At 40.9% G+C, this 20,185-nt stretch overlaps 1 protein-coding gene across 1 annotated transcript; it reads left to right on the top strand.

Annotated features, from left to right (window-relative positions):
* Positions 1–7,453: 7,453 nt before the first annotated feature.
* Positions 7,454–16,996, top strand: ATF3 (activating transcription factor 3). Its single transcript, XM_053939655.1, has 4 exons — positions 7,454–7,563; positions 11,855–12,098; positions 13,007–13,114; positions 14,055–16,996. Exons 2-4 carry the CDS (start codon positions 11,859–11,861, stop codon positions 14,250–14,252), a joined length of 546 nt encoding a protein of 181 aa, XP_053795630.1. The 5' UTR covers positions 7,454–7,563; positions 11,855–11,858; the 3' UTR covers positions 14,253–16,996.
* Positions 16,997–20,185: the final 3,189 nt, after the last annotated feature.

The following is a 20,185-nucleotide window of genomic DNA, read 5'->3' as shown; positions in this document are numbered from 1 at the left end:
TAATCATCCCATACATTTTACAAAAATGTCCCTCTAACAAGAGACCACAATATTAGACCTTGCCAGGTGCTCTCATCCCAAATGTGTTCAAATAAATATAATTCCACAGAAATAAGAAATAATATTTATAGAGGCTATTTATATGAGATCTTTGTTAATAGCAAGTCTTGAGTTAGTCTAGGCTTTTGAACAGAGAATATTTAGCCATGTATTTAATTGCTGTGCTTAATCTGGACTTCTGTTTGGCAGTTGAAATATTGTCATAATTTTTAGAGCTCAGTATAAAACTCCTGTATATATAATAAAACTCTTGTATATATAATAAAAAGACACCAAGAATCTTTACTGGGGCTGCTAAATACTACTGCCACGCACACATTCAGTAGTAAGAATAGATAATAATGCATCAAGAAAGCAAAAAAAAGGCCCATAAGGGTGTAATTAAAATTAGATATGAAAATAAAACACAGCAGCCTTATCCATTATATCCATTTGGGAATCTTGGTTACTTTGCCCTAAAACATAAAATATTATCCATTTCAGCAGACTGGGAAAGAGAACAAAAGGAAGATCATCAGGTTATCTTCACAAAGATGGTGAATAAGGAGCCCTCTCATTTCCCAGCTATCCTCATGTTATTTCCAGTGTAGGACTAAAGCCCATCTCCACAGAAGGAGGCTGTGCATGGTGAAAATAAATTCCCATCTCTTCCACTTAACCATCTAACCTGCAACATGGAGTCGAGCACTGCTGTGAATTAGGACATTCATAGCCCCAAATTTCCCTTCCAAACTTGGGCTTGGCCTTCTAATAAAACCCCATTAGCAAGAGCACTGGGTCTGGAGAGAAAGACCTGAGTTAAGTTGTCACATCTGGCTGTGGGGGGTGAAACACGTGCCTCCTCTTTCTGAGGAGAAATGATCTAACCACACACTGATCATCCGTGCTGTTTGGGGACTCTTACTCTGCATGTCTCTCGCTCAGGCTGTCCTGTCCTGAAGTTTCGAGCCGATTAGACAGGAAACCAGATGGTGCCTGACTTTTCAGCCCTGTGATGAGGACATGCCCTGGACAAGGGGCATCCTGCAGTCTGCTTTTCTCTCTCTGTAACCATTCTGCTTCTAAGAGTCACTGCAGAGAAGGTGGACCCTACCCCACCATGGATAGCATTCTCTGCCAGACTGGCATCTCTTGGGAAGCCCAGGTGTAGTGGGTGTAGTGGCACCCCACATCTACCCCTGGTGCTGGGGTTGCCCCAGCAGCAGCCTCACGTGCCCACAGAGCAATCAGAGTTTGGGTTCAGGGGGTGCTTTTGTTGTTATAATCGGGGCAGTCTCATTTTAAAGCTGTGTGCAGCTCTATTGGTTTAATTTTATTTACACTTTGTTCTCATTATCTGGGCAAGTTACAGTCAAAGCCAAAAAAATAAACGAAGGAAGATAAGAGGCTGAATAAACGTTATGATCATTCATGTGCTCCTTTCATGGCAAGGCACATGTGAAGTAGGTGAGAGGACAAATGATAAGCACAGTGAAAGCTGCAGTGGCAGCCTTGTTTCAATCTTCTGTAGGTTGCAATCTGTGCCATACAGTGTTTTTATTTGAAATGGTATTTATGTAGGAATCAATGTTTAACAATTAAAAATGTTCATTTGTAATTATTATGACAAACTGTCATTTACATATTTACTAGACTGATGAGAAGGGCTGTTTAAAGTGTCATAAGTTATATTAAATTCCAGAGTATTCTTTATATATGTGCACAGTTCCAAGGACAATCAATAGGAAGAGCTGGATTTTATAGTGTGTGTGTGTGTGTGTGTGTGTGTGTGTGTGTTTATTTGTGTGCAGCAGCATGATTAATTCCATAATGTGTCCAAAATGCTTGTAACTTAGCACAGTAAAAATAGATATATTCTCTGTCTTGCTTCCTCTCATCCTTGGTGTTCACCTGGAAGACAACAAGGACATAAACCATAATTACATTAGCCCACCCAAGGGAAGCATACACCTTCAGCAAATAATTCCTAGCCTTTCTTCCAAGTTACTTCAGGAGGAGAGTTTTGTATGCTGATAACCAGTGTAACTAAATGCTGATTTTTCATAGTCCCTGGGGACTAAATTATCTCTCATTAAAGTCAATGGGAATCTTTCCACTGACATAATTAACAGTTGGATCAGGTCTTAGAACTTTCATCAGTGATCATATTTTTACATGTGAAGACATTGATGAAGATCTGAATGAGCCTGTAACTGATCTTAAACAAAATCTGGGATGCTTTTACAAGGTGGAAAGGATGGGGAAAGGGAGATGAAGGGCAGGATCTGTGAACAAGTCATTTTCTTGCCATGAAATGGAAGGGTCTATAAAGGCATTTTGAGGAGATACAATTTGCACTTGCCTGAGGGCAGTTAATATACCTGACCTATCCTTTTGCTTGTTCAGTGAAGCCAGTGAGTTTGCTATGTGCAGTGTGGTTAAAGATGTGATTCTTCCATATGTGGGATCTATTTTTCTTGTTGTTTATTGCCTGGACGTAGCCAAAGAGAACAAATTTTAATTGCAGGTTATTGTGCTTGGTCAGCTTCTAGGCTGGTGCACAAAGTCCATCTAATAAAAAAAAAAAGCCTTGAAAATCTTCAGCAAAAGGGAAATAAAGATATACTTGGCTGGGCCAGTGTCAGGGCTGTCTCTCAGCTAGAGAGAAGGGATGTTTGTATAACTTGCACCTCTACCCCACACTTCTGAAACACTGCCTATAACAATGACTGACAACCTTCTGGAACTTTGATTTAGTAAAGTTGCACTAAAATTCATGGTCATGTTGTGCCCCAGAATCTGGTCCTGAAATGTACATGTTGCACCCAGCAGTAATTTTTTTATCAGTGCCTTCATCTCATTAATGGAGAAGCAAAAATGAAAATGACAGAAAGCAAAAGAGAAATTAAAAATTACTTATTTAAATTTAGGAAGCTTCCAAGCAGAACCAGAAGGATCAATGGGAGAAAAATTTCTAGGAAAAAAGGAACAGAAAAAAGGGGAATGATGAAATCCAGGGATACAGCGAGGGAAAAGAGAGAAGTGAGAAGAGTAGAAACAGGGAAGTGGCAAAAGAAAAGGAGAAGCTGCTGTTTTAAAGAAATGGGAAATGTAACTTAGGGAAACAAAGCAAAAGAGAGCAGGGAATAGGATTTTTAAAGGAGAGAATAAATTAAGAATGGATTTAGAGGGATTGTGATGGAGAAGGCAGTAAGGAAAGAAAGATAAGATGTGGAGAGAAAAACAAAGAGCAAAATAATTTTATCCTCAGTGTTAAAGAATAAAAGCTGTTAAAACAGAGCACCTATTTCCCTCCACAATACATTTATTTATCTGCTCATCTGCTTGAGAAGTATTAAATGTAAGAGAGTGGCAGGGTTTGCCGTACAGTCTCATTGAGAGTCAGTTCTCCAACCCTGTGGTTTTTAACTCCCATTTTTGGACCTTTTCAATCCATAGAGATCCAACTCTTCCAGAGTGAATTTTGTCCTTGCTACTGTAGGCTTGGAGGTTTTTTATTCACTTTTTGGAGAAACCCATGGAAGTAGCCCACAGGTGCTCAAAGAGTCCCCAGACAGCTGCTGAAAAACTCTGGGCTGGGTGGAGTTGGCTGATGCTACTTCTGCTCCCATAGTTCCAGCAGTAACAACCCACATGCTGGAAAAACTAGTCCCGAGTTTCACCCCCGGTGTTAGTCCAGTGAGATGGGAAAATTATCTCAAAATTACTGCATGTTTTGGTGAACAGGGGAGTCCTGCCACATAGATTCAGACCTGAATGTACCACATAGCAAAAATTATGATGAAGGTTAGTTCCCATCACAGAAGTAGAGAGTAATATTTCAGGCAGAGTCAGAAAACCTGATTCTGTGCAGATTTTACCACATGATAACTCTGAATTATGGAAACCTATTTCTCTTATATGTGCTGTGCATGGAAAGATTTGTCTTGTCATGGTTACAGTAATTTCAAAACTTTAAACAATTCAAACCACAAAATACACAGAAAGGCAGGTTTTACTCATGTTATCACTACACATTTGATTTATTTAAATCTCATTATATTTTCATCAGACTGAATAGGTTTAATGGAACTGTGTGACCAGAAACTAACACATGATCTGGATGGGACATGGAGATTTTATTTGTGTTGCTCTGACTGATGTCCTGCAGTAGCATAAATGTTAGGGCAACAGAAAGTTTCTGCTGTGAGACTGGGGGTCTGTTCCTCTGTATGTCTGTAGCTCTTTTTAATAATGAGACAGCCATATTTTAATCCAATATCCACAGTGTGTGAAGTAGTGCCAAGTGATGTGGAGGCAGGACTTAGTCAGAAAGAGGTAAAGGAAAGAATTATTTTCTCCACACTGGAGACTACTGGAGGGCTGCAAGGACCACGCTGTGGGGTGGTATTCAGCCTGATTTCTCTGCAGAGGAAAAAGAACTCAGTACACATCAGTCTGAGTGATGAGCTGCTGTACCTGGCTTAGGGGAAACAGCAGTTAAGAACACGGATGTTACCTCTGTCAAAAAAAAAGCTGTTTCAGGGGATCTGTCCCCTGCAGTTTGTGATGAAAGAGAGACATGGATTGCAAAAGGACCGATAAATGTTCAGGGGGAGGCAAATGAAAGATATTTTATGAGATGGAAAATTAAACTGGCAAGAACATCAGAGCATCTGGTGGCTCTACTGGGTGTTACTTTAACTTCCTGATAGTCTTAATTTTTTTTTTTTTTTTTTTTTAACTGGGGTGTGATCCAACTGAGATTAACTTAACTTTGATTTCAAAAGGGATCTGGATAAAACCTATACAATGCAGTGGAGCTGGATTTATTTTTCACTGTGGTTTCATTTTCTTTTTTCACTGAAGAGTTTCAAGCCAGGACTTGTTTCAGTGGCCTAATCTCAAATGCGCACAGGAACAGTTTCTCTGTTTGCTTTGCAGGGAGGAGCTGGCTCACTTCAGGACAAGTTCAAGAATGAACACAACTGGTTTGCTGTCAGATTTTAGTGCTGGCTGCAGCTCATGGGAAGTAATGGGACCAGCATTGTGTAGCAAACAAGTAGATGCCAGTGGCCATCCACAACTGGATAACAATACTTGGATTTCCAAGGTACTTCTACCCACATGGAAGGAGAGAGCTGCTTTTTTTTCCATTATTCTGCAACACTGCTCTGTTTAGCTGAAAATACTCTAAATACATTCCCACTTCTGATACAGCTACCTAAATAAATAAGGACAGACAGTTGCTAAATTTCTGTCATAATTGCAGCAAGCACCTGTTCTTGGCCACTAAAACCAATGTTGCTAACACATTTCCACTGTGCTTAAAATTTTCCAACCAACTATCTTTTGGGAAGAAATTTTCCACATTTGGCTTCTGCTTGAGAAGAATTTTTTTTTTTTCTTCTAGGCTTGAGAAAAACAGTGCCAGCTGTCCTTGAGCACAGCATGAATTATAAAATCATGCCTCTGAAGTAAAAAGAACTTATTAGGCTGTAACAAGATGAAATAAAAAGCTTCCTCTAGACCCTTCTGAAGAGCAAAGTTTTTGCCTGGCATTATACTTGACATTGATTTAGCTAGGTTAATAAAAATGCAGCAATAACTATGTTTTGATAGAGCTAAGAATGATTTCTCTATAGGTGAGTGGAAAAGAAAAAAAGCTTGCAGCTCACAGAAGCTGTAAATGGAGAGTTGCCAGGTAGGTCAGAGGAGTTCGCTGCTGCCCTCACAAAATGCACTTCTTTGTTTGCAGAGAGCAGGGTGCGACTGCACCTTCCACAGGAGGGAAGCCCACGTCACTACCCCAGACTCCTTCCTTTCCCACCAGATCAGGATTTTTCTTTCAAGAGCAGACAACTAAATGCGAAATAGGAGTGTTAATTTTGCAAAGTTACTGGCACTTGGACATTAAAAAAAACCTAAGTTTACTACCCCAGACTGTGTGGCCAATATTATATCTGTATCTATCTATCTATATATATACACACATATATATATATCCAGACCACCACATGCACACAGAAGGGAGATACAGAGGGATTTTCAAACTACTCTTCTCTATTCTACCGTAAACTACTATTCTACTACTAATCTGTGTTCTTGACAAAATGCTCCAAGTAATTAAAATATCCCAGAATATACCACTCAAGACTTATTACCTATTATCAAAACTGACATATTGAACATTATAAAATTAATCAACCATTTGGAGCAATTGATTGGGATATACATTTTCTATATTAGGGTATACATTTCATGTTGGTTTAGTTACAATATACTCAAGCATGAAATGTCCTGGTCTTTCCAAATCAAGTGCAGAGACTTGAAGACTGGCTTAAGAACAAGTTATTATATATGAATTATTATTGTACTGGATAATCCCATGCATCCCATGCATCTTTATAAGCTTTTTGTGTCTCCTGCAGCTAAATGTTTTCTTTGATGTTTTGGTTTTGGTTTTGTTTTGTTTTTTTTTGTTTTGTTTTTTTTTTTTTAACATCATATTTTCTAGCACTTTGAAGGCTGTTAAAAGATAATTTCTGTCTGTTAGCAAACCAGAGGGAAAAAAAAGAACTAAACAAAAACCCCTTTACCACAACCACAACTGTATTTCCCTCTCTGCTGTAGGAATTCCCTGGTTTTTCATGAGATCATAAGGAAATCGCATGCTGCTGTGTTTTAAGAAAAGTTTTAAAAAATACCCTAACAAAACAAACAAAAACCCCAAACAGTGTTATTTTTAGCTTTCTATAATTTCATTAAATGGGTCTTTCCTCCTCAGAGTAAAAACGAAGCTTTCTCTTTTATGTGAAAGGAACTTTTAGCTGTCATCTAAAGTAGCGAGGGGAGGAGGGGGGAGAATGGTAGAAACGGGGAGTGGGGGGGCATGAACAATTTTTTTTCCTCTAGAGAAAGATCACGTTTTTCAGTCCTTTCGAAAAATACACAATTGCCACTTTTTTTCTTCTCTCTCTTTTTTTTTTTTTTTTTTTTTTTTTTTTTTTTTTTTTTTTTTTTTTTTTGTCGCTAGAGGGACTGATTTATTGTCAGAAGCAAAATGGCCCGGAGAAAGAAACTCTCGGAGTCTTAATATAAATAAATAAATAACGGGGAGAATGGTGAAGACGGAAGGAGAAGGTGTCTGTCGGGGTGCCGAGGGATGCTGCTCGGCCCGGCTCGGCGCGGTGGTGTCGGTCCGTTCTGTTCCGTGCCGTGCCGTGCCGTGCCGTGCCGGCGGGGAAGCCTTGCATCACCGCCACGGCCCGTTTCCCTCCTCCCTCTCTTTCGGAGAGGCTATTAATAGCATGACATCAGCCAGGGACTCGCCGCCAGAGTAAATACCAGCGCTGCCCGCTCGGCTATAAAAGGGGGGTGATGCAACCCGGGCGAGCGGCAGAGGAGCGGGGAGCCGAGGGAGCTGCTCTCCCGCGAGAGGTGGCGGAGCAGCGCGGACCGCAGCGCGGCGGGGCTGCGGAGCCCCTTCCCTCCTGCCCGGAGAGCGGCGGCGGCGGCAGGAAGGTAAGTGGAAGCAGGAGAGGAGCGGCCGGGACTGCCCGTGCCGGCGGGACGAGGGGCTGAGCTCCGGGGAGGCTGTCCCGCCGCGGAGGGGTGGATGCCCGCCGGGGACCCGCGCCGCGCCGCGCCGCCGGCAAAAGTTTCGCCGCCCCGGGCGAAGTCGGGCGCGGCGATGCCGCCGCCGGCCGTGAGCTTCGGGAGAGCCCCCGGCCCCGCCGAGCTCCGCCGGAGCCCCTCGGCCTCCCGGCGGCGTCGACCCCGTGCCAGCGCTCACATCTGGGGGAACCCCCTGCCCGGGCTACCGCCAGATGTGAGCGCCGGGGGAGCCCGCCCAGCCCCGGCTGTCCCCGGGCCGGCAGCGCCGCTCGGCACCGCGCGGTGGCGGCCGCGGCGGGGGCACGGTCCCGGCAGCTCGGGAGCCGCGGGATGCCCGAGCGGAGCGGCCGCGCCCGGCGCTGCGGGCAGCCGGCGGCGGCACCGCGGGCACAGGGACGGCGGAGCTGTGGCGGGACAGCCCAGGCGATGACAAACCCGCACTGCCGCGCCTAGAGTTATCGCTGATGTTCCCATTAACCAACCGGGAAATTCTCGTGACAGCCGGGGATATCAACTCTCCTTGCTGTCCCGGTGTCTTGACGTGAAGTAGATCAGTTGCTAAACTGTTGCCTAAGCAAATCAGGCGTAACACAACGGACAGCTTCTTTCAGAGAACGAGTTTCCCGTTGGAAATCGATTTTCCTCCTGGTAACAGCATTTGAGAAGCTGGAAGGCAGCAGAAAATGGTTCGGGAGCGATGTGGGATGTCAGAAAGCTTAAGGTCAACTAGCGTGCACAGAGGTTGTGAACTGTAATTGCTCTTAATGCTGTTTAAGATTAACCTCAATGGTTATCAAGGTTTATTGCATCAGCACCAGAGGAAAAGGAATTTGTATGAAGAAATAAAACCAAGAAGCACAGTCAGCCATCTGCTGTTAAGCAAGAAAAAACTGAAAGTAGTCACTTTCAATATTAAAATGAAGCAAGCATATCCTTAAATAATAGAAGTGCACAGCTAGGAAGCCTGTTTGGATTTTAAAATCTTGCCAGATGAGATGTAAAAACTCATTGTAGATGAAAAGAATCATCTTTAAAACAACAAACAAAAAGCAGGGGGAGAACGAATGAATAGAGTTGTTTGAACCTACCTGAATTGGGAGGGTGCCATGAATAGCAAAGCTGTTGAGAATTCCAAAAGTAACGCTAAAGCAATGAAGCATTAATTCAGCCCGGGAACAAGTTGTGCCGGTAGCACTGCAGGGCTGAGAAGTGATCAGCACCTCCAGTGGCAGTAACTGCAGAACATATGCGTGGTCTAACACAGTAAACAGAGATTGTAGCAGAAAGGCCACGATGGAATCACGCTCTAAGGCTTGATACTCTTATTCCTACTGTTTCCCCAGCCTTCACAAACCCAGAGGAAATGAGATAGTGCTCTGCATGGCTTTTGGACAGAGGGACAATTTGTACAAAAACTGGGACAAGGAAGGGCAACTTGTTGCATTTTTTTTTAAATAGTAAAATAGAATTTTCCTATTTGTAAAACATTTCTGAAAACAGATTTGTTCCTCAGAAACTGCAAAGCATCTACCTAGCTGGAGCAATCAGAGGTGCATTTCAGGATGATTGGGAGGGCAGTGAGCTCTCTGGGCAGGAGAGCAGCAAATTCCTATGGTCAAGGACACTTTCTCCTGCTCTGGGCACCCGACCGCTCCTTTTTTTCACACTAGTGACAGGTGGGTGAGAGGACCTGAAGCCATTATAGTAGGGTTTTGGTGGTGTTTGTGGTACACTTAGCACTAACTACTAGAAATCCACAATTAACACAATTTCTCAGGCACATTCTTGGTTTCCTTTGGTGCTGCTGCTGACCTTAATTTAAAGTTCACCTAAACCAAAAAATAATTGAATAAACCAGCAGAGCTTGAAAATTATTAGCTCAACTAATTATTTTGGAGGTTGGAAAAACAGTTTTACTGTTACTTTAAGACTCCTGGTTGGATTGAATTATACAGAATTAACTTTGTTGAATGAAGCCATCACCAGCATTCAAGGATACTGAGTCAGTGAAAATAACTGAAATTTCTGCTGGCAGTGAGGGGTTCAATGTCATCTGGAATTAGCCTGTTTAAATTAGTTGAATGGTTGAATGTTGGTAAATGGTAAATAATACTGGGAGGACTTCAACTGGAAATTAATAGGGCCATTTCTGACTTGCTGGAAAAGAGTAACTGCTGGCTTTCTGAGATTATAGGATTAAACTGTATCAGTACTTTAAATGTGACTCATGAGCAGGGGCTTTCTGAAGAGAATTACATAAATTTCCCAAGGTCTTTCTGAATAACAAATTGTTCCAAATAATTTCCCCATCTTGAATAACTACGGTTGAAATCCTGGCCCCATTGAGGTCAACAGAAGAAGTCCTTTTGATTTCACTGGGGTCAGGATTTCACCCTGAGACTCTGAGAAATGTTCAGCTCTTCTGTGGTGACTGGGTGAGGAAGAAGTGAGGAAGACTGCTTGGATTGGACCAAGAATTGGACCTGATATTTTCCAGCAACAGGCAATTCATTCACTCTGCTCTGATTTTTGTGTTTGACTCAGCGATGAACCAGGTTCTATTCTCATTTGCACCAGTGTGGATTTACAGTGTATTTTTAGATATCTCTGAGCAAATTCTATCTTCTTCTCAAGGCACCCCAACATTTCTTGCTGGGTTCCAGAAGTAACATACAGGGACCTGTGCAGTTCTACGTTGACCATGTGGAAATTTAGCTTACCCACATTGCTATCCCAAGGCAGTTGTTTGCTTACCTGCGCTAAGTTAATTACAATTGACTTTCCTGTAATTATTGTGGTTCTAATCCAGAGTAGGTAACACATACTGTAATTATCCATGCAGCTATTAAAAAAAAAAAAAAAAAAAAACCAAAACAACAACAACAATGAAAATCTACACACCAAAGATAGCTGAAAAACCAACATAGTAAAATGCAGTTTAACACAAGTCACTTTATGAACCTGGGAAGTATTACAATCTGTTTTCCTGTGGATTTGCATATTTGTCCCTTGGACCACACACAGAAGGTGCTCAGTTTTCTTCCAGACCTCTTATCTCACCTCTGCTGGGTGAGAGATGGGCTGTGACTTGCAGGGATGTGTGCATCAGCAAACCCACTGTGTTTGGATGACTGACCGCTGAGTTTTGCCTCTTTCTCCCTCAGTGGGGCCACCAGTTTTCACAAAGCACATAGGGCCTCTCTCGTTTCAAAACTGGCTAAAAATAAGTAATGAGAATGACTAAAAAGAGAAAAGTAGAGAGCACTGTTGGATAGGTTTGTTTTCTTCAGAAATCTACTAGAAATGAGGTTTCTCCATGGGTTTACATTTGCTTAATTCCACTAAAGACTCTTCAATCACATTGTTTTATGTCAGCAGAAGATCAAGCCATAAATATTTAAGAATTTCAAGCCTCTCGTAGAGTGCACATAAGGACAGTTTCAAATTTTACAAGACCAAAGGAATGAAAAAAATGGCTTCACATTTTTCATGAGTCAATCCCTCCAACTCAGCCTGTGCTGTGGAGCCACAGAGCATGTAGAGACTTCTGTCTGTGTGCCAGCTCTTATCATTAACTATTTTTCAGGAGTTTATAGCCAAATCTACAGCTGTGTGTAAAATTGAGTGTGGTAACTTTGTGACAGATCCTGTTGTGGTTAGCAAGTTTCACTTTCTAGTAGAACTCATTGAGCTGAGAGTAGCTGAGAACAAGGTATGCTCTGTCCATTTGAAGCTGGAATTTGTGGTGCTATAGCTCTGAAGATGAAAATACTCCCCTTCTATGCTTTAAATAATGATATTAACTTATTGACTTTCTGATTTTTGTTCTTATTTTCTTTCTCTCCCTATTCACTCGATTCCCATTTGCCACACACTACCAGTTTAAATCTTAACAGTATACATACTTGAACACAATTTTTAAATATGAAGTTTCAGAAAGACCTAGAAATTGTGTCATGTGCTGATACTATTCTTATTTTTAAATACTAACCTTGACTTAACATAAAGTTGAAGGTTTTTTGAGTGTCCAAATTCTTAACAGCTTGTCTCTGTTGAGAGATTGGGGTAGACTAGGAATGGGGACTGAAGTAATGTAACTGCAGTATTATTCACAATATGAAATATACCTCTAAGAGATATTATTTGACTTTCTAAAGCTGTTGAAAGACTATCAATATTATTTCTTTTTATCTTTCAGCAAAATGATGGTCCAACACTCAGGCCAGGTATCTGCATTAGAAGTCAGCGCCTCCGCAATTGTTCCCACTTTGTCCCCTGCAGGGTCACTGGGGTTTGATGATTTCACAAATTTAACCCCCCTGGTGAAGGAGGAACTGAGGTTTGCCATTCAGAACAAGCGTCAGTTCCACAGGATGTCTTCCACTTTGGACACGGTGACTGTTTCTGAAAGGCCAGTTGAAACATCGGTGCTGAAAACAGAGGTAGGGCTCTTTAAACCGAGTTTTGGTGTGAATGATTAATTCTCTAACAAAGTTTTGCCACAAGACCAGTAATTGTATTAACTATAGAAAACCCTCTGTACCATACTTGTTTCCTCTTAAGCCAGCTGCTTGGCTCTCTGTTGAGTGCTTTGGGCAAACCCTCTGGTATTTCTCATAATTGGATATTTGATTTTCAATTATGGACTACAGACAATATTTTACAGTGATTAGAGCAAGTGCTAATCTGGTTTCCCTGCCCAGTGGTGGCTGAACTTGGAATAAGTCACTGCTAAAGTTCTATTTCCCTGAGGACAGTCTGGCAGAACCCGTGGGGGTTAAGATATGGATCTGCTATGTCCACACTATGTTTTTGCTTAAAGATGACACTATCCATGAAAAGCACTGCTCTTTGAAAGTGGAGAAATAGCTTTGGTTAAGGAAAGAGTTACACCTCGGTCTGAGCTTCTGCAGGAAACAAAAGGAAGTGTGACAGTATTCCCTTTTTGGTGCTGCCTTTAATTCACTTCTCGCTGCCTCACTCATGACACATCCTCCATTCTGCTCCCTGTGCCCCTCCTCCTTTTCCTCCCTGGGAAATGGATGAGAGATGGATGTGTAGGAGCCTGGGGAGACATTCAGTAAGTTTTTTGAGTACCACTGATTTTAAATGAGCCATCAGATAGATTACATACAGCCCTGCTCCAATCAGGTTTTTATTGACAATTCTAATGAAGTTCCTACTCTTCTACTGTATGGCAAATAAGGTCAGAATCACATTTTTTTGTAACTCAGGATGTGAGAACTGACAGCACTCTCCATGTTGATTTTAAAAATCCAGAAGTTATCAAAATACAGTTCTTCTGTTTACAACATCTTATGGATTTTGTGTATCTGTTTTTGTGGGACAGTTTTCTCCTGAAGAGGATGAAAGAAAAAAGAGAAGAAGGGAAAGGAATAAAATTGCTGCAGCAAAGTGCCGAAACAAAAAGAAGGAAAAAACAGAATGTTTGCAAAAAGTAAGTGACTGGCTAGAATTGATCTTAATCTGTCATCCTGCCAGGATCCAAACAGATCGTATAGGGTACTGTCATAGTAGGAAATCAGAAAGACGACCCCCAAAATTCTGTAAACCCTTAAAAACATTAGTTATGAAAAATAAATGTGCCATATATTAAATCCAAACCTGGTTGAAACTGGCATAAAGTGAAAGCATGGTAGGAGTGAAAAGAGATTACTGCTTTGGTGACCAATCTTGTCTGTGGGGATAATGTTCATTTGAATGTGTACACTGAACACAAAAAGAAGTAAAATCACATTTCATAAAATATTCACTGTGGAGAGCCTGCAGGCACCTACAAGTAATTTCTGACTTCTTCATGAACAGAGTGGTGTGGTAGCTTGATCTATCCTAGAAGCCCAGTCACATTTTCACCTCCAGTGCTGTGATAGAAAACTGTATTTCAGTAGCACCAGGCCTGTATCTAGGTATACAGACCTGTACATTCCTATACGTAGGGGCAGGGAAAAAAGCTATGTTTGTACTTTGCTAGCTTAACATGGGTTTATAGGTATGGGACCTGATGTTCCAGGGAGTTAAGAAGCTGCGTAGATAATTTTGGGGCAATTTTTGACCCAAAAAGCTCAGAATAATTTTGCAGAAGATAGCAATAATGCTTTGGGTATCTGTCACCATAAGTAAATACAAGTTTCAATTTTGCTCTTCAGCTTCCATTAGGTTCTCTAGAGGCCAAAGGAGGTAACTCTCAATCTGGTTTTCAGGCCATTACTGGTTAGGGAATGTACAGTTTCATCATTACAGCACACTGAGTACATGTGATTCCTTTCCCTGCCAGCCATACGCTTTCCCACCCACAAAAGACAACAACTATAAGAAAAAAACCAGTGACTTACTATTTGAAGTTCTCACTGTAAAATTGTGTCTGTCCTTTGTGCTAGGAATCGGAGAAGCTGGAAACCATCAACGCGGAGTTGAAAGCCCAGATCGAGGAGCTGAAGAATGAGAAGCAGCATTTGATATACATGCTAAATCTGCACAGGCCCACGTGTATAGTCCGCGCACAGAACGGAAGGACACCTGAAGATGAAAGAAATCTTTTTATTCAACAGATCAAAGAAGGCACATTACAAGGTTAAGTGATACAGCAAACGTGGAAATATTTAAAATATTTTTGACAGCTACCAGAGTCCATGGGGGAGTCTGACATAATGTGTAGGATTCTATTAGTCAAGAGCCTTTAGGAAGGGCAGATTGCTTTCATAAGTGGAAAGAATCATTTTGGCTTGCCAGCGATTCTTGCCCTTGGAAGATCTGGTCTCAATCAAATTGAAGAGCCTTCTGCCTCCAATGTAGGGCTTGCACCTGTCATACTTGCTGTTCCTAGGAGCTACAGACAACAGCTTCGGAAGTTTTAGCTCTCTGCTAGTGTACAGTAACTGCACTCACGAGGTTTGTGCTAGAACACTAGGACTCCCAGCGATGCACGTGGTACAGACAGCTGTGCTGGATGGACACTACTCTTCCTTGTTGCTGGTAGGGAAAGAAGACTGAGCATTTTTGAATTTCCAGGAGGATGGTTTCTGGCAGAAAGTACTGATGTGTAATGTTGCATTCTAACCTAACACACACACACACAAAAAAAAACCCCCTGTAGTTCCAACCAAGCTTTGTCATTTTTTTCACAACACTCATGGGTTTTTTCTGTGACTCATCTCAGTAGTGACTGAATTTGAAGGGTCTAGTAAGTGTGACAAAGAAATGTTTCTTGCAAAACATCTATGTAGCCTAGCTTGTATTTTATGAGCTATCGCCCCAGATACTAGCCCTTGGGGACTAAACTTTTTCCTTGAATTGCTGAAGAGCAGCTTGTACCATCATTTACTGACTTGGTGACTTGAACCCACTGAAATGGAAAGAGGAAACTAAGTGTGCAGGAGTATTGAGAGGTTTTGCTCAAGTAAAGAACTGCAGGAGTGAATCGCAGACTCCTGAACCTTGAAACAAAGAAATATTTTTTTAAATTCATCTAAGATCTAATATTTCAAGCCTTAATTCATGCTATTACTCCTCAGTCACAGAAGAGGTTCCATGGATTTCAGTGGGTCTGCTCATACAGATAGCTCTTACAGGCATAAGAGCTTGGCAAAGATTTTTCCATCCTGGTCAGGATTACTTCCTTTTGCGAGGTGACTCAGAGGGAAAAATTACGATAGTAGCTACTTTTGTTTTACATTTGAGTGGCAACTACAGTCGATCAAAAGTGTTACTTAGAATCTAAAGGAGGCAAGAGTTTTGATGTAGTGAATAATTGTTTAATTTTTTATTAAATACTAACCTTGGATGTTTTTGAACTGGTAGAAGAGCTGCTGGACAAAACAGTTGGAGCTATGAGTGTTGAAATTCTGATGTTTCTGTGAAATTCTCAGATTGTTTATTTCTATAAAATATACCCTTACAATTTTTTTTTGTAAAAGAAAATATTATTCTTATTTATCACTAATACCATAATGAGCAGAGCTAATAAATACTGCGAGCAAGATAAAACTGAAAACACAAGTGTTGCGCTGTCTTTTTACTTTTATCTCTTGCTGTTTAATATTATATATTCCTAAGCTTCACCAGTTGTATTTGAGACACCACTATTAAAAACACTTATCCTTCATCTTTTTTGAAGATGAGGCACTGAGTGTCTTGAATGATTGGGTGCAGATATTGTACCTTCCAAGATTCTGTATCTCCATCAGTGGTGTCTGACTGTTCAATGTCACAATTTAAACAAAGCAGAATACAAGTGGAGCTTACAGTGCATAATATTTTACACCAGTTCTGCAGTGTTGAAATTGTGTGTTTGCTCTAAAGGATAAACTTGAAGATACCTCAGCCATGAGCTTCTTACCCTGCAAGTCTCGCATGAGTCCATCACGTATTGTACCTGGTCCTCATATGATTGTTATATTCTGCAACAGAACTACTTAATACCATTTCCTAAGATCTGGATATATTGTAATGTCCTATTTCACATGTTAAAGGTATGTACTTCATGTATCTGAAAAGTGAATGTATTACAAAGATGACATTCTAGGTCCAATTCTGTCTTAAGAATCTGTGATCTTTCTGTATATTGGAAGGAGGTTCCATTGACTTCAGTGAGAGTTTTTTTCATGTCCTGTAAGCAGAGTTTGGAGCCTCTGTGGCAACTTCTCTGGTTTAAAGGGCAAGTTGTACATGTAATTGGGCCAGCTGTTTACCAGACAACAGATCTACATGGAGCGTGTACAATAAACTTGTCAAACAATGTTCATTATTTGACTTCTGTAATGTGGAAATACAAAACCAAGGCGTCGCCCCGGTATCATACACCTTGGCTTTGCTTTTTGCCTCTCAAATAACAGCAGACAGGGCTGTTTTTCTCATAATTGGTTATAAAGTGTTACCACAGAGACTGTAATGACAGAACTCATGTGTCTCCTTTAGGGAATTTGTATGGTTGCTTTTAACCATATCACCGGTGACGCAGGCGTCATGTTTTTGTTGCTTGATCTTATTTACTCAGCATGCCAAATGTCAATATGGTACCACTACTATTGTCAGAAGATAATCTATTTTTATTTCTTTACATGTGCAGTCACAGCTGCTCTGTATTGCTTTTGTACGCGTGTGTGTGTGCGTGCTCCTGCACGCTGCTCTGGAAATGATGGTACTCAGGGTCACTTGACTGTGCCCAGGAAAAGAGTGTTTAAACAGCTACACAGTATGTTGCATGAGTTTTCTCAAAGTATACTTTATTCAGGACAACCCTTAAAATGCATTAAAAAGCAGTTTGTTTTCTATTTTGAAGTTTGTTTTGATACTTTAATAAAAAAGACTTAATATATATTTATTCACGTGTCATTTAATTCATTCTACATGTCAAGGTCCAAGAGCACCTTCATTCTCCTGAAACAATACTGAGATATTAAAACACAAACACTCTACAGGTTTGCAACAATGACCATCTTATAAAGTGAGACTGGTACTATTCACTGCTTGTCAAGGTATAAACAAAATTCTGTTATTGCAAGGTTGATTGTGAATTCCAGGCTAACTTCTTATTTGTGGCCTAAAGCTGGAAAGTAGAACTCCTGAACCTTTCCTAACCTTGCAACCAACCAGCTGGTAGTTATTTCAACTTTTTGATTCCCTAATGAGTTTAATGCTTTTGCTACTCTGAAGCCTTAATACTTCTAGATTGCTTTCTATAGTTACATGGAAGATACTAAGTATGGCATGATTAGGGCTTTGGTTTTTTCTCTGTGTCTGTGTATTGGTGTGTCTGGGGAGAAACATGAGGAAAGATGAACAAAATGTTCCCTCCTGCTTTTCCAAAACTGAGTATCTACACACCCAGACAGAAGTCCCTGTGTTTTGACAGCCGGTGATGTGGACAAAAACTTTTGGCTTCAATCCATTGCAAGCAATCATAACTTGTAACACAGAGGCCAGATAGAAGGCCAGGAGCTCCAGGGATCAGGAAATCCATTGCTCTATTGCAAAATCCAGTTAAAAATATAATCTGGGAGGAAGATCTAGGCTACTCTGAGCTTGGCAATGTTGAATGTTTACTTTCCTTATTGGTCCATCCATTTACAGTTGTGCAGTCCCCATAAGTATATTCACCCTTTCATGCTGCTACCAAACTCTGCTTTTGAATACCCAGTTCAACACTAAATTGCCTAACTTAAAAATCATCTGCCTGGCCTGGTTTAGAAAACCTTACCAACAAAATTAGGGCTATGATTTCATGAACTCGTATTTTACAATTTTTTTTTTTATGGTATGAGTTGAAAGCATGAAACCACCATTGGTCTCTGACATATTCCTAATAACATAGTTGGTATTCCTTGAGCAATTATATGCCACACCTTCTCCTCAGGTCTTGTTCTAGATGCTAAATCTCTCTTTCCAGGCCCATGTAGATCTCAAAGCATGCTGAGCTTTACACTGTACTTTGACAAGGAACATTTTCTATTTCTTTTCTAGCTCTTTCACTGATATAAATGAATAAATAACAATATTAAAGGTGGGTAGAGACAATGGTTTATACAAGGCTGGAAATGTTTAATGAAACTGAATGGCAACAAACTTACATTTACAACAACTTTTCTACCTGGGTCCATTAGAATCTGAAGTTCATGATTAAAGGGATAGCTTTGCTAAAGAATCTGGATGGTTTATGAGTAATGAAAATAAAAGTGTACAACTGTTTGTCACTAGCAAAAGAGTTTTGAAAATAAAATATATGTCATCTTAGGAAATTCTCAAATCCAGGATGATGACTGTATCTCACATCCATTTTCCTTGGTGGTTTTGGTTTCCCTGCCTCCTCCCCTCCAGCACAGTTCTGGTCTAGGTGCCAGTCCCACTCAGGCTGGCCATTGCCAGGTTTCCATGTTTGCCCAGTGCCCCCAGCTGGAGACCTTGAGAATCATCCTGCCACTAAATGTGCAATAATATTAATTAACATAATTACTTTCTAACGATCTTCATTAGTTTGTAATTACAGCAATAGAATATTTTCATTTCTATAATAGATGCCATTCCTTTTTAAGTGTATTTAAGATAATGAGTGACAATAATTTTTAAGAATCCTGTTGTTTAAAATTCATTTCCTTAATGGACACTCTGAGTCAGAACTGCTGACTCTAGGGATAAAAATAGTTATTTGCTAATTTTCAGTGCTGTTAGATCTTCAAAGCCATCACAGTTAAAAAGAGAATACACTGGAATCTATTCTTAATACAGCATCAGTTCTGGCTGCAAATATTTACTATTGGTGACAGTGATCCATTAACCAAAAAAACCCCCAACCTAATGATTTTCAGACCCCAATGTAAATGTACTAGAGCTGACACTCAGAAAAAATTATTAGATCTATGAAATGAATAAATAGAAAATGGAAACAAAGTGAGAGAGTTAAAGCTGGAACACTTCTCCTCCTTTGAGAATTTAGCATCTTTATATTTGTATACTCTGCCAAAATAATTGGTGCACAACCATGCCCGCTTGGTGGGAATGCCCACGCAGCAAATAGCAGTGAGGAATAGCAATCTTTTCTATCAGCTAGCTTGGAGCTGGGAACATCCCAGCGATGACAGCAAGAATCCCAGCTCAGGCTGATTGATGCCAGCGGAGGATGAGCTCTCCGTGCAGCCGGAGCTCGGGCTGCTGCCGGCATCTGAGGTGGCTCATCCAGAGCCAGCTGGGCTCTCGTTCTGTTGCCCAGGTTAGCACGGCACGTAGCTGCCTGCATTCCAGCTGAGCAGCCCCACCAGCTCGCTCCAAGGGCCCACCCAGCCCAGTTCTCTTCCTACAGCTCTGATCCAAAGCAGCTGTCCAAGGAAGAATAAGAACAGGGCGAGTATGCTTCCCCTGGGTGCTTTCCCACACCAAGTATTTTCAGCTGGTGAGTCACACAAGCTTTCCATGAATTCCTTAGGTAGTACCCTTCCACAGATCTTTCTGTCAAATATTTTGACCAGTTTCTCATCCACAGTACCAGCATCTGCAGTAACTTCTGGCAGCAAGTTCCATAGGGCTATTACCACTTAAAAGAAGAAAACTTCTTGTTTGACCCTGTTCCCAGTTACCCTGCTTGTCCTAGCCTAAGCAGTCTGGGGGTTTTTTTTTGGGTGGTTTTTTTTTTTGTTTGTTTGTTTTTTTTTTTTTGTTTTGGTTTGGTTTTTTTTGTCTGTTTGTTTGTTTGTTTTTTGCAGCCATTTCACATCCTTGATTATTCATCTTACCTATTTTTTTTTTTCTGGGAAAATAGTGGCTTTTCCTAAGACAAACGAAACCCTTTCCCTAACCATTTCCTCACCCTTTAACATAAAAGAACTGCAACTACATGTAGTATTCAAGTTGTAGTCAAGCCATGGATTGATACAGAAGGATCTTGATGTTCACTGTCCCTTTCCTAAGAACTCCAGAAATTAGGTTTGCAGTTTTGATGACTGCCCAGCATCAAGTCCCACACAATGCAACAATCTATCATAATCCCAAGATCTCCTTCCTGAGTAGCAATGATAAACTC

The sequence above is a fragment of the Vidua chalybeata genome, chromosome 3 (genome assembly GCF_026979565.1).
Source record: "Vidua chalybeata isolate OUT-0048 chromosome 3, bVidCha1 merged haplotype, whole genome shotgun sequence".
NCBI classification, from domain to species: domain Eukaryota; kingdom Metazoa; phylum Chordata; class Aves; order Passeriformes; family Viduidae; genus Vidua; species Vidua chalybeata.
Note: the sequence above shows the minus strand (reverse complement) of the source record. Positions and strands in the feature narration are given on the sequence as shown.